Source organism: Branchiostoma lanceolatum, chromosome 8 (assembly GCF_035083965.1).
Source record: "Branchiostoma lanceolatum isolate klBraLanc5 chromosome 8, klBraLanc5.hap2, whole genome shotgun sequence".
Lineage (NCBI taxonomy): Eukaryota > Metazoa > Chordata > Leptocardii > Amphioxiformes > Branchiostomatidae > Branchiostoma > Branchiostoma lanceolatum.
Window position 1 is genome coordinate 621,940 of NC_089729.1, and position 13,445 is coordinate 635,384.

Genomic DNA, 13,445 nt, shown 5'->3' on the forward strand with positions numbered 1-13,445 from the left:
TAACCATTATTATACAAAAAATACAACTGAAAAGTCATAAAAACAAAATTAGCACAAGATTGTTCCCAGTATTTCTTCCATTTAATGCAATATTAGATACTTTTTAAAAATAATAATCCTACCTAAGAAACTTTTTGGTTCCGTTCGTTGACCTAGGTCAGTCCAAGATGGCGACCATGAGTTCGTGTTTCGAGGTGTGCTCGCTGCCGAGTTCTACTCGATTACTGGGGATCGAACCCATGTGTGGCGGGGAAAACCTCATCGTAACGACCGAGAAGAGTGTCAGAGTCTACAGGGTAAGTTTGGCGGGAAACGGTTTGGATTTTGTAACGTTTTGGCCGCTGTGAAAACGAAAGCATGCGTGCACGTGTGCTTGTTTACAGTTCAGTGAAACCACATGTGCGAACATTTTTTCAACATAATCATACAGTAGCTGGAGATCGCGATTAAAATCAGTTTTCATTACATTGTAGTGGTAGATGCCTTGCTCGCGAAAGGGAAAAAGCACATTGTATGTATATTATCAAGCAAGTAATCACTTATGAAACATGAGTCATGAGGGTAAAATATTTCATAAAAGGTGGTAACATTTTCACGACTGACGCATTTTCAGGCTACCCAGTATCATAGTTGACTTGTAGATAAGTTGATGTTATTGATTTCCTCCCTTATATGTACTCTACTCTACTCGGTGCACACTGCATGTCTTCTTCCTCATTGGTTTTACTGCTACGGACTTCAACGCTTGCTGAAGAATCTGTAGCCTATAGTATACGTACTGACTGTAAGGTTTGGAATAAATTACAAAATCCAAACCATTGCATAATGAGTAGCGTGCGTAGTCCAGTGGTTAGCAATCTTACTTGCCTAGATGGAACTAGAAGCCCCGGGTTCGATCCCGGCTGTGTCGCTCACCCGACATGCGCGCTACCAGAAAGGGTCGCAGTCCTTAGGACGGGACATTAAGCCATGGTCCACTGTTCATTGTGCTTGTCGAAAAGAGCTAGGGGAATTTCCCCGGTACAATGAACCTGTAAATACTGTACATTGCGTCTGTCTTCTCTGTCACAACCAGTGGATGATTAGCTCATCTGTTCATTTAGTTCATTGGAGCTAAACTGGTTCGAGATCACTTTCCTTTCCTTAAGGACCCTACTCTTTCTTGGTTCTTTAGAAATTCCTCTGGTGCTTTGATAAGTGATTAGAATTTTAACCTGTCTCACCTGTCTCACCTGTTGCACCTCCGACAGGTGAGAGATCAGAAGCTGCTGCACACCTGGTCCATCCGGCAGGGTCAGCAGCTGACCTCACCTGCCCTCTTCAACCCTCGCACCGAGGAGTTCATCGTCCTGCAGAACAAAAAGGTACGTGTTATAAGCTAGTTCGGAGTTGCTACTACGCATGTGCAGTGTCAAAGGTGAAGGCCCCCGCAACGGAAACTGTGCTCGCCTCCACATTGTCTCGATTTGCATAACAACGCCCAGACGGGTCTTGTTTCCGTTGCGGGGGCCTTCACCTTTGACACTGCACATGCGTAGTAGCAACTCCGAACTAGCTTATTAGATCATTGAGCCCAAACAATTTCAGAATTTTTAAAATTGTTTGTCTATGCAAGGAGGTTAATCCTTGGTCTATGGAATGAACATCAGCCTAGTGTTGTATAGCATGTGGTTGGTTGGTCTGCCAAACCAAGGCCTCCTTGGCCAAACCAAAGAATCAAACTTCATGTCAAGTCAAGTCAAGTCAAAGTTTATTGCACAACGATTGTAACAGGTACAATGTAAGGCAAAAATAAAATACTACTGGCTACTTATAAGTTATATCAAACTACTAAAAGCTACAGGAAGGTCCTATGCCATACAATGGTTAGGTTCTAGGCTGTACAATGCTCCATTTCAAACTATAAGAAAGCACTATCTATGAAATATTATCAGAGGTAATGTTCATCAGCTATCTTGATTTTTTTTCTTCCAGACAATATGCCTGTGGACCAAAGACTTGGAACATCTCCACAAATGCACCAAAGTTACGGTAAGTTGTAATTTTGTGCAAAATGTTTTCACCAATAGATCTAGAAGACTGAGTGTCAGTGTTAGGTCCTTGCTGCCTGGGATTGGCTTGTCCTTTGATGGTCCTAACATTGTGAAAGTTTTTTTTTTCTAACCTTTGTTGATTAATGAGGAGCTCAAATGGGCATACAACCTGCTTTTCATTGAGGTCATGAGGGAATAGGTAAAGGTACAGTATGTTGTTCTTTTCTACAGATTCTATCATCTGCTTAAGGGGTAAAGTAGTAGTAGTAGTAGTAGTAGTAGTAGTAGTAGTAGTAGTAGTAGTAGTCCACTGTGTTCTGCTGCTGCAGTGGTCTGGACACCCTGCAGCTGCAATCATTCATTCTTCAAGTGTCTCCACTTTGTCTGGTTTGCCGCAAGCTCCCTTAGGTCCCGCAGTTTTCTAAGGTTTTCTAAGGTGTAAAAGTGCTTAACAATAACACAAAGATGCTCAAACACCAAATCTCTGACTCAAACCGTCTGTTTCTGATCCAGGTGAAGAAGCCCATCTCCCACCTAAAGCTGCTCCCTGATGCCGACCCCATCATTGTGTTTGACGGCGGCTCCCCCTGGTGGCTGCCCTGCATCACTGCAGCGCCTGACACAGCAGTGCTGGACCTGCTGGATATCGAGGAGGAGCTGGTGTGGTGTGATGTCATCAGCAGGGGGGGAGGCGTGCTGGTCGTGTGTGTGTCAAAGGAAGCAAAGACAGACACGCAGGTGAGAGGGCTGAAAAATTGATTCATGGACCTTTTAGAAAACCTCAAAGTTTTACCTTGTCTCATTGATGATACAAATAAGGCTCAATTAGCATAATCTATCTTAAATCATAGTCTTCTCTACCAAAATTACATATTTGTATGTGCAAACGTCCTTTCTTTTGACAGAATACCATGTTTACATTTAATCAGAAGTTATCAAAGGAGGCAAAGGCAGACACTCCGGTGAGAGGGAAGGAAAATTTATTCATGGACCTTTCAGAAAACCTTATCCCTTGGTCCCAATGAAGAGTCACATTACCCCACAATTTAGTATGAAACCCCTTTGATGTTGATGAAAGAAAAGCAGAATCTTCAACACTGCTTAGCCTATTCCCTACTTCCTATACAACCACAGGAGGAGTACAATGTAGCTTTGAATCTGTGGATCTGATTAAACAGTCCTTGCTTCAACTTATATCAAACTATAAACAAACTTGCTTTTTTGTAAATACTAGGATGAACAGAAGCTTGCAAAATATTTAGATAATACGTAGTCTAATGACTTTCCCCTCTCGACCATCTACCAGAGCTCCAGCTACACTGCCTACCTGTGTGAGATGTTACCGGGTAACCAGGACACGCCCGACTACCAGACCCTCCAGCTGACCCCGCCCGACAACACCTCCACCCTCCTGGCCTGCTGCGTGGATGAACACTTGCTGTCCATTTGTAAGTAAACTTAACACAAAAAATTTGGAAACCTGACTTCAGAAGATATTTCTGTTGTTTCTTTATCAATTCCATTGTCACAGTGTTGTTTATTATTGGAAAGTCTATTTGTTACCCTTTACAACAGTACCCCACTTGCTATGATAGTGCATTCATGGATCAGGCACCAGTGCTGATCATTAGTCTGTATAACGCAAACTCCAGCTGTCCGGGGGTTTCCCCCCCCTCCCTTGGGGGGCTATGCGGTTACAGGGTGGCAAGCCGTTATAGGAGCTTGATTGAGTTCAGGCTAGCTGATCATGTGTTGCAAAATAAAAGGGCAAAAATTTCCCTGCCAACACAGTGTTTGGTATAAGAAAACCTGTGCACTTTTGGGAGCCATGGTCCTCTGATATTCTGGAGTAAAGATGTAACTTAAAGAAAAGTTACAAATAATTCTTGTTATGTTTGAATGTTCTAACTTTATTTGAATTGCAAGAACACAATACTCTTGGAGCACTCATAATAGGGCAACGATTACTGGTGTTGTACACCACATATTACACAATTAAGAAATAACACTTTACAATAAATGCCAATAAACAAAATGTTTTTAATGTTTTGATATATCACAAATAGTTTTCATTGCATTCTATGTGTGTCTCAGTGTGTTTGTATGCAGGATCAAGTAAAAATTGTATTAATTCTTCTCCTTGATATTTTCCCACTCTCTTTCCCAGGGTCCTGTGGATCCATCTGTTCTCATTCCCTGGATTCTTCCCTTGCTGCTGCTGAGGACGGGGGTGTGGTCGTCCCCGGCAACGTCCTTCACAAACTTGACCTTCCTAAGGGCGGGGTCAGTTCTGTCTCCATGGTGATGCTGGGACCTCACCATGTAGGTTTGGCCATGGAAGGCAGAGGTGTGTATTGGAGTTTTCAACAGTTAAAGGCACCCAGAGCATTTTATAAGACTTGAAAATTGGAAATATTCTAGTTGGTGTAATCTTTATAAAATTGACAATTTTCCACATTTGCGTTCGGATTTCATATCAAAAGTAGCCTGGGCCCCATTGAGAAACAACTCGACAGAGTTGAATTGGGCCACCGAGCTGTCTGAAAATTCAACAGATAGACATATAGGATATTTCCTGCAATTTGATGAAAGCATATCACAGTTTAAGATGGAAACCAAAAACAATTTCGAGCCCTAACTATCGAGAAAGCCACACACAATACGAAACGTGTCGGTTGTGGGCTTGAATAAAGTTCTAAACGGGAACTATGCGGCTACAGCGTCTTTTCTGAAGATGTGGGGTGAGCGTGTGCGGTTACCTTGAGGTTGTCCGCTACTACTTGCCTCCTGGAAACCAAAAACGATGTTGTGTTGAATTTGTTTATTTATTTATTTAGCTATTCATGAATTGTTAGGGTGGTCCCTTCAGTTAACTGATTTCCAAGGGAGTCCTTACAAAATCATATCAAATCAGGATACAAAAGGATAACTTGAAATAAACTGAATGTGTTCACAGTGATATAACATAGAGTAGTAGTTATCAAACATCTGACTGACAAAGAAAGTTTTTCCCTTTCCAGACTCTGTGCAGATTTGGGACACCAAGTTCTGGACGCTGCAGGCCAACAGGTCACTCCAGGACGTGCCTGGGACAGGGGTGGACAAGGTGAGGGTGATGCTGCAAGGGATGTGGAGAAAGACTTCTTCTAGAATTTGCTGCCTGAAATTCAGAGATATTCCTGTCAGTGTCAGATGATTCATGTAACAGGCCACTCTCTAAGCAGAGCATGGGTTTCGGCTGGTTTTTGACGTGTTTTTAGGCGTTTTTGTCGGGCTTTCTACTTTGTCATCTTTTTTTTGTATATCCAAAATATACAAAAAAAAGATGACTAAGTAGAAAGTGATGATCTGGATGAAAGTTTAACTGTAATTTCCAACACAAATTTTTGACTGATCAACTCCAGCTGTACAGATATGGTGACCACATGATTGTTGTTGTTTATTATTTGTTGTTTACAGTTGTACAGATACGGTGACCACATGATCGTTGCCAGACAGACGTCGGTTGCTGCCCTGTCCTTCTCTACCCAGCCCACATCCCTGGCTGCGGTTATGGGGAAACAGTAAGTTTTGATTTTGTCATCACATTCAATCCCTGACAGGCACTTAACACCTAATTCCTTACCCGAATCAGATGAAAACGACTTCACCAAATGACACTGGTTACTCCAGTTATTCCCTCGATCACTGATGACAAAAGACAGCGAATGCTGTCTGAATTATCTGACTGTTCCAAATTTTATCCAGTTGCTTTTGGCGTGTCTTACTACCTGAATAGGTCAAATGATGATAACCCCAATGTCTAAGCTTGACATCAACAAAAATGATTTCAGTTAGGGACGTTAGCTAGGACGTTAAGCTGGAGGTTAGCTATTTGAGGAGAGCCACACCTCAAGCACATTAGATTATCCACTATACTTATTGATAAAAGTAGGGGTCCATCCCACATGTCCCAGTGCGAGTGATCAAACTTTACACTCTGGTCCCCGGTTTGACATTGATAGCCACCTGTTATGTCAATCCTCCCAAAAATGTTGTTAATCTCTAAATGATTACACATTCTGTGTGTCTTTTTTTTTCAACATAACAAAAAGACATACAAAATAAGTGAAATACATGAATAACAACAAAACATTCTGTCACTTCCACTAAGAATTTTGATTAACAAAGTTGTATCAAAAAGCCACATTTTTGGGGGGTTTGAGAACAGGATATCAAAAGGATTATGATGAGAAATTCTAAAAAATTGTATCAGAAGCAGACAGTCTGTCGCTGGACAAAACCTCTGATGCTGCCCCCTTGTGATCCATTTCAGAACTGCAGAGGCTGCTGCACTTGTGGCCCAGGAGTGGGGAGGACCAGTAAAGGTGAGGAAACAATCAACAAGAGTTCCTTTTTTCATGTTCTTTCAAATTCTTATTCACATAATAACTTTTGATTTGCTCTTCTAATTATTTGGTTTGCAAACTGACTCCTAAATGTATATAACCTCCATTAACATTTATCCGTCGGGGTACATGAATCCTTTGAAAAACGGTGCTTTTGTGAGGTCTCTTGTGCAGCATCCGCACAGTTTAGATATAACGGGAGTCGCCTAAACATAGGACGTTTTTTTACGCGCTCTAACTGACGGCGCTCCATTGCTGGTTGCCAGAGAATGGTCATGTTTTAATGAATGAATTTTGAACACATTCATCTAAAGAACATACATGGACAAGAAATGTATTCATAATGTTCATGGGCCCTTCACGCTCCGAGTTACAAGCGGCAAACGCTGTGAGACGTTTTCACGAATGTACCTTCTGATTTAGTGCTACGCCAGATAGTGTGCCTAACTTAGTACGCTTTCGTAATTTTGCTCTCTTCGGAAGTTGGTGATGAAGTTAGGGAAATGTAAATAAGGCTTGAAGTCTGCTATATTCTAGCTTTCTTTTGACCGGAAAATTTTGACTGTGTGCACTTCTAACGTCATGTGAGAAGGGCTATATCTAGCGCATCCCAGCTCATGTTTTGGCGGGAAATAGGCTACTACGCACTTTGCGCGCGGCCCGGCGTACGTCTTGCATGCGACCCGACTTACAAAATCATTACGAAAAAACGACACCGCTTACATCAACAATACTCCGTCTACTTATTGGGAAATATCTTCGCCATCTCTGTTTTCAGTTTCCTTTTCATAGACGGTACCAATCACATGTTAGAGCGTTACAAAGCTGTGCGTTGAATCGCCGTCCACCACGATCGCGGCCCCCAAAAATGGCGGGAAAACAACGTTGCCAGACGGCAGCGATGTTTACGTTGTTTTCTTTGGTCGGTTTTCTTCTCAACAAACACTTAAAGACCCAATTTTTTTTGTGTTTTATGAAGTTATATTTCTTATGTGTATGATAGTTGTATATCTGCTTGGCACAGGTCGTATATTTAGGTGTCGGGCCGTCTAGCTACGCAGTGACCCTCTACTCAGCGTTGCCATCATTATTGTCAAAATACTATTCTCGACAAAACAAGAAATGAATATGTACACATATGTTTTGAATGCAAATAAAAATTATGTGCATGGACTTGGTTTATTTATCTTCCTTATGAGCATAGTCAGTGGACACAAACACGGCGTACTTATGCATAACAAGATCACTAAACAGTCCGTCCTAAGTTAGGGCGCGTCCTAAGGTCGGGCAACCCCCGTTAGAGGACTGCATTAAGAAAAAAGTATTTCTATACTGGGGGACGTTTTCAGTGTAGCAGAATTATGTACCCTGGTGGAATTATGTTACTAGGTGTAAGCCATTTGTGGTGTTCTGTGTGTCAAGAAGTATTATTTTACAAAAGTGTGACAAATGTTGCCTTCGCCCCCGTCAGAAGAGAAGACATTTGTCAGCAGAGTCCACGGCACTGTTGCAGAAGCTGCTGGACCCCCATCAGGTTAGTGACTGTCTCCAGACTTTCATTGATTGAACAAATGAATGAATGAATGAACAAAGGAATGAATGAATGGATGAATGGATGGATGGATGGATGGATGAATGAAGTTTAGTGGAGTTTATATACTAGTAACTTGATACAGTTAGAATTGCCTTTGACACTATTTGTTTCGTGATCACAATGATATTGACTTTTTAAAACGATTTGGTATTCCCTGTAATATAATATTTAAGATACACCAAATGGCAGTTACTATCAATGATAGTCTCAAATAATGAGGAAGATAGCAGTTTGCAATTAAATGTCCTTTCTCCCCCAGACAAAAGCCCTCCCCGCCTTCGATCAGGCGTTCTCCCAGCTGAAGAGCGACAGCGAGGTGCTGGGTTCCCCCGCAGCGGTGTGCCAGCTGGTGCAGAGGGTCGTAGGTCAGCAGACATTCTGGGCCAGGAGGGCACTGACGGAGCTGGTGGGGACAGGACTGCTGTCTGGCAGGTAGGGGGCTTGTTTTTGTGTTTGTTTGTTTGTTTATCTGGCATCTCCATGGCAACCTGAAAGAGGCGCGTCACCCAGGAGGCATTCTGGGCCAGGAGCATACTGACACAGCGCACAGCCGGTAGGGGGCCGGCTTGTTTGTTTGTTTGTTCACTTGTTTACTTCTGAACAAACTAACAATCTGAACAAACTAACAAACAATCTCCAAGGTAGCAAAAATGGGATCTTGTATTTTTTGGAGTATTGCTGCAATTCCCTAGGCCTGTATACAAATCAAGCTTCTGAAGTAGGAATGAACTGTAGTATCAAACATACTCAACAGCAACAGTACTGTCTTTGTCAAGGAATGAGCAGCCCACTGCTCCCCAGATGTATGATCATATATTTATGTTTATGTTGTAGTAACTGTTATATAAGTTTATGCTTTCACCTTTTATATTTTTTTGCCATCGTTCCTTTGGATTCGTGGTATACGTTTTGTATCATTCTATTGTCTTTATGTGTTATTTTTTGCAAATGAAAAAAAAAAGTTAAGAAAAAACATGATTTGTTTTGCCATAATTTTTATTATGATAATGATGCTGGTTTGACCTGCACAGCTCCAGCCCAGGCCTGTTTGAGAGGGTGGAGAAGGAAAACGACCTTGAACTCTGGCGGTCGTGTCTGCTGCACGTCAAGGAGATCCCAGAAGCCTCTCTGGTCGCTCGTGTGCGTTATCTGTTAGGGTATGTCATCTAATTTTTGTTCTTCTCTTCTAGATCTAGCTAAGGAGCCCCTGACTTCATAAACCATTAAACTACCCAAGAAGCCAAGTCTCTAAGTTTTTCACTTAACCCTTTCTCCCTGCTGCATAACCCTGTGACCTATGCAAATTGGGTGGCAAAAGGCTTCATAGTCTGAACTCAAGTCACCTGTGTCTCGAGGAAGTGGAGGATAAAAACAGAGCAGTTCCAGTTGAGTGGATGAAGTTGTCACAAGCCCAAGGAGCCCCAGATTTCATACCCAAGAAGCCAAGTCTCTAAGTTTCTTGTTCAACCTTCTCTCTGGTGTAACAATTTTCAAGCAAGAGGCCACCTAATCTGAACTCAAGTTACCTGAGTGTGTCTTGGAGGATGAAACCAGAGCAGTTCCAGTTGAGTGGATGAAGTTCTCATGAGATTGTCATGAGATTTCACACCCAAGAAGCCAAATCTCCAAATTTCTTGTTACCAATACAAATTTGGTGTCATGAGCTAGTCTGAACTTAAATGTCTTGAGCAAGCCGGAGATGAAAACACGCCAGTTCCAGTTGAGTGGATGAAGTTGTCCTGAGCCCAAGGAACCACAGATTTCATATTACCCAGGAAGCCAAGTCTTTAAGTTTCTTGTTTAACTTCTCTCTACTGCCTAACCCCGTATCCAATACAATTTTTTTTCAAAAGGCTACCTAGTTTGAACTCAAGTTGCCTGTGTGTTGAACAAGTCGAAGATAAAAACAGTTCCAGTTGGTTGGATGAAGTTGTCTTGAGCCCAAGAGGCCCCAGATTTCATACCCAAGAAGCCAAGTTTCTTGCATAACCTTCTCAGTGCTGCCTAACCCCGTATCCAATACAGTTTTTTTGCAAAAGGCTATCTAGTTTGAACTCAAGTTACCTGTATCTTGAACAACTGGAGGATGAAAACAGAACATTTCCAGTTGAGTGGATGAAGTTGTCTTGAGCCCAAGGAACCCCAAGTTCATCAAGCCCTAAAACTGCCTGATTTTCCGCTCGGGCGAACTTGCTAATCTCGTTTCCGCCCGAGACAAGAAACCCACGGAGTTTCCATTACGAAAACTCCTCCGAGTCGCGGTTCATTTTCACGGTCTGTCGGCCGAAACGATCAATGGAGTCGGGCGAGGGAGGGAAGGGAAACGACGGAATGGTTCGTTCCTGTTGTTCCACTCATGATCTGTCTCGCCCAACAAGCTGTTATGCCCCTGAAGCCAATACAATCCATATATACACACTCTCCACCAAGGCACGGCTCGAAATTCGTTTTTGGGAATAGCTGAACCGACCTAAAAATTTGGGTGGACAGAAAGAATTTTGGGTGCACAGCATAAAATAAAGCTGTAAGAATATCAGCAAAACGTAATTACCAACCCTACTGCCTCTCTCAAGAACTTACTATTCTATAACTAACTTAAAAGTATAACAAAGGTTTTATTGCTTTTTCTGATGCTTGAATTTGAAGAAGGTCCAGTGTATACTAGTGTACAAATTATAGTAGCTTTACCCTATGATGATGATCCACTGTATTCTGTGGCTCGGAGGTTGTGGAAACAGCCTCTGGCAGCATTCAGTCTTTCTTCATTTCTTTCCACTGTGTCTTCTTTTCTGCGAGCAGCCGTAGCTCTCTGAGTTTCTTTGCTATAGCTACCCTATAGCCGACAAAAATATCTAGTTGCACTGAAGCACCTACAGTCAAAAATTAGGTGCACAGCTTCAATGCCGGGTGCACAAAAGTGCACAGGCACCCAGTATGTCGAGCCCCGCAATCCATACCCTCTCTCCACCAGGGGAAACTCACATTTCCTCCATATAAACCAATGCCCGAACCAAATTGCTCCTCCCGTGCGCGCGCAAACGTTGTGGTAAAAATTGATTCGGCAGATCGGACTACTTACTCCGGTTGTCTGGCGTGACTTTAGATGACCCGGGTGGTAATAACAGCTCCATTGATTTCCTGTTCAAACCCACTCTAACGGTTTTATGACATGCGGGTACAACTTGTTTCACCCATTACGATTCCCCCAAGAAACCGCTAACTGTTTGGGGAAGTTGCCCTTTCCCCAAACTTTGGGAAGCGCTCGGTCGTACAATATAACCGTTTCCATTCAGGGTGGACATGCCGGTATTTCCCCATGCCCTGATTGACCTGACTGACAGGTGTTCATCATTAGTGAGCTGGACGGCTACAGAAGTACTCAAAAGTACCCTTGTTTCCAGGGAATCGTTTTTACTATCATTTCAATTTTTTTTGTGTCTTTGATTTATTTGTTTGTTTGGGACCCAACTCAGCACAAATTTACTGGAAAATCAACATGAAAATATTTTAGTCTGGAATTAAGTTGAAAGTCTGTACCTTGGTACACTCATTTTCTGTTGTTCCTTCTTTAACTTCCTCCCTGCTGCCTAACCATGTAAAATTACAGATTTGGTTCTAAATGCCACCTTAATGTGCAGAAAGTTAATTTCATTTTACAATTGAAGAAGTCAATGGTAAGGAAAACAGGAGCAGCTCCTAAGATGGAAAAAAGTTGATTTCATCTTACCCGTATCTTAAATTAGCCAAAAGTGAGAGAAAAAGAAAAATAGTGGACTTGGAGGGTCGAGAAAGGAGATGTGTGGCCCTTCTCTACAAATATCGGCCGATTTAATGACGATATTGGACTTGGCGCTTCTAACGCCTCCTCTGACAAACAATACCAGACATATAAGAGGGCTTCTTGCTTGATGCTTATTGCGATATTGACTTGTCGTCGGGGAGATGGTTAGAGGAGCGGCTATTCGCTCACTCTTCATTCAGGCTGTCGATGTCGGGATTCGGACTGTGGTGGGAGGCATTGATTTAGCAAATCCATGAAGAAAACAGTGGATAAAGGAAAAGCTTGCTTGAAAAGTACATGACACGTTTTGAGGTAGTAATCTAGAACATGGAAGTATGTCTGGATGTGTTACATTCAAGGACCTCCGCTAGCCATAGGAAGCCAACTCCTACGCACATGCCAAATATCAAAGACATCCACTCACAGCTTCTCGGGAGTATATTAAGCTTCTTGAAAGGAAAGATACAGTATTAGCATAGTATTATTCACTCTTCATTCAGACTGTCGATCTTAGGATTCGTACTGTGGAGAGAGGCATTGATTTAGCAAATCCCTGAAGAAAACAGTGTGGATAAGGAAAAGCTTTCTTGACATGACACGTTTTGAGGTAGTAATCTAGCACATGGGAGTGTGTCGGGTTGCGTTACATTCAAGGACCTCTTATACTAAAAGGAGGCCAACTCCTACGCACATGCCAAATATCAAAGACATCCACTCACAGCTTCTCGGGAGTATATTAAGCTTCTTGAAAGGAAAGATACAGTATTAGCATATTATACTCACTCTTCATACAGACTGTCGATGTTAGGATTCGTACTGTGGAGAGAGGCATTGATTAGTATTAATCCCTGAAGAAAAACTGTGGATAAAGGAATAGCTTTCTAGAGTACATGACACGTTTTGAGGTAGTAATCTGCAGCTGGCACATGGGAGTGTGTCTGGTTGTGTTACATTCAAGGACCTCCGCTAGCTATAGGAGGCCCACTGTCAAACTTCCACCTTTGTTTTGCTGACGTCTTAACCCACATGCCAAATATCATAAAGATGCGTCCACAACTTCTCGAGTTATGCTGTTCACTAATGCAAATATACAATATCATAATTTATTATTTTTCAGCATGAGAGGTTGAAATTATGCATTCCTTGTCCACGACATGTCAAAAATGAAGAATACCCCATTTGGGTGTTACAACATTTACATATAATCAGTGTAAACAGTAAAGTCTGAACTTTGTGAGACCTGCAGTTCTGATTTAGCCCACTAGGGGGCAGCAGTTGCACATTTGATTATCCCACTTTTACACTGTCACAGACGTGTTCCCAGACACGATGGGCTGATAATAGTACAATAGTTGCTGTCAGGCACATGGAGGTAACAAATGAGATACTGGCAACCTTCCCCGTGCAGATGGAAGCAAACCACATTTAGTGCATGGGTGCGCCACTGGTACGTAGTACAGAAGTAGTAGACAAATTTTGAATGACAGGAAATAATCGTGGCAGAATCACGCCCCCAGGCGGAATTCTGGGGAATTGCCTACCGGACATGCGTCACCCCCAGAATGCACCGGGACTTAGAACGGCTGGGACAGTCTCCCACTGAGAGAAAAAACTGACGTCACAGTTTACATGTAGTTGAGTTGTGCTGT

At 42.4% G+C, this 13,445-nt stretch overlaps 1 protein-coding gene across 1 annotated transcript in view; it reads left to right on the forward strand.

The window, feature by feature from the left end:
• Positions 1 to 152: 152 nt before the first annotated feature.
• Positions 153 to 13,445, forward strand: part of LOC136440454 (nucleolar protein 11-like) — a 55,674-nt gene continuing 42,381 nt past the window's right edge. Inside the window, exons 1-12 of the mRNA XM_066436504.1 lie at positions 153 to 296; positions 1,251 to 1,364; positions 1,975 to 2,031; positions 2,547 to 2,771; positions 3,340 to 3,481; positions 4,201 to 4,380; positions 5,054 to 5,139; positions 5,493 to 5,596; positions 6,349 to 6,400; positions 7,893 to 7,955; positions 8,275 to 8,447; positions 9,047 to 9,172. Coding sequence (XP_066292601.1) covers positions 168 to 296; positions 1,251 to 1,364; positions 1,975 to 2,031; positions 2,547 to 2,771; positions 3,340 to 3,481; positions 4,201 to 4,380; positions 5,054 to 5,139; positions 5,493 to 5,596; positions 6,349 to 6,400; positions 7,893 to 7,955; positions 8,275 to 8,447; positions 9,047 to 9,172 — 1,451 coding nt within the window. The 5' untranslated portion in view covers positions 153 to 167. The remainder of the gene's footprint in view (positions 297 to 1,250; positions 1,365 to 1,974; positions 2,032 to 2,546; positions 2,772 to 3,339; positions 3,482 to 4,200; positions 4,381 to 5,053; positions 5,140 to 5,492; positions 5,597 to 6,348; positions 6,401 to 7,892; positions 7,956 to 8,274; positions 8,448 to 9,046; positions 9,173 to 13,445) is intronic.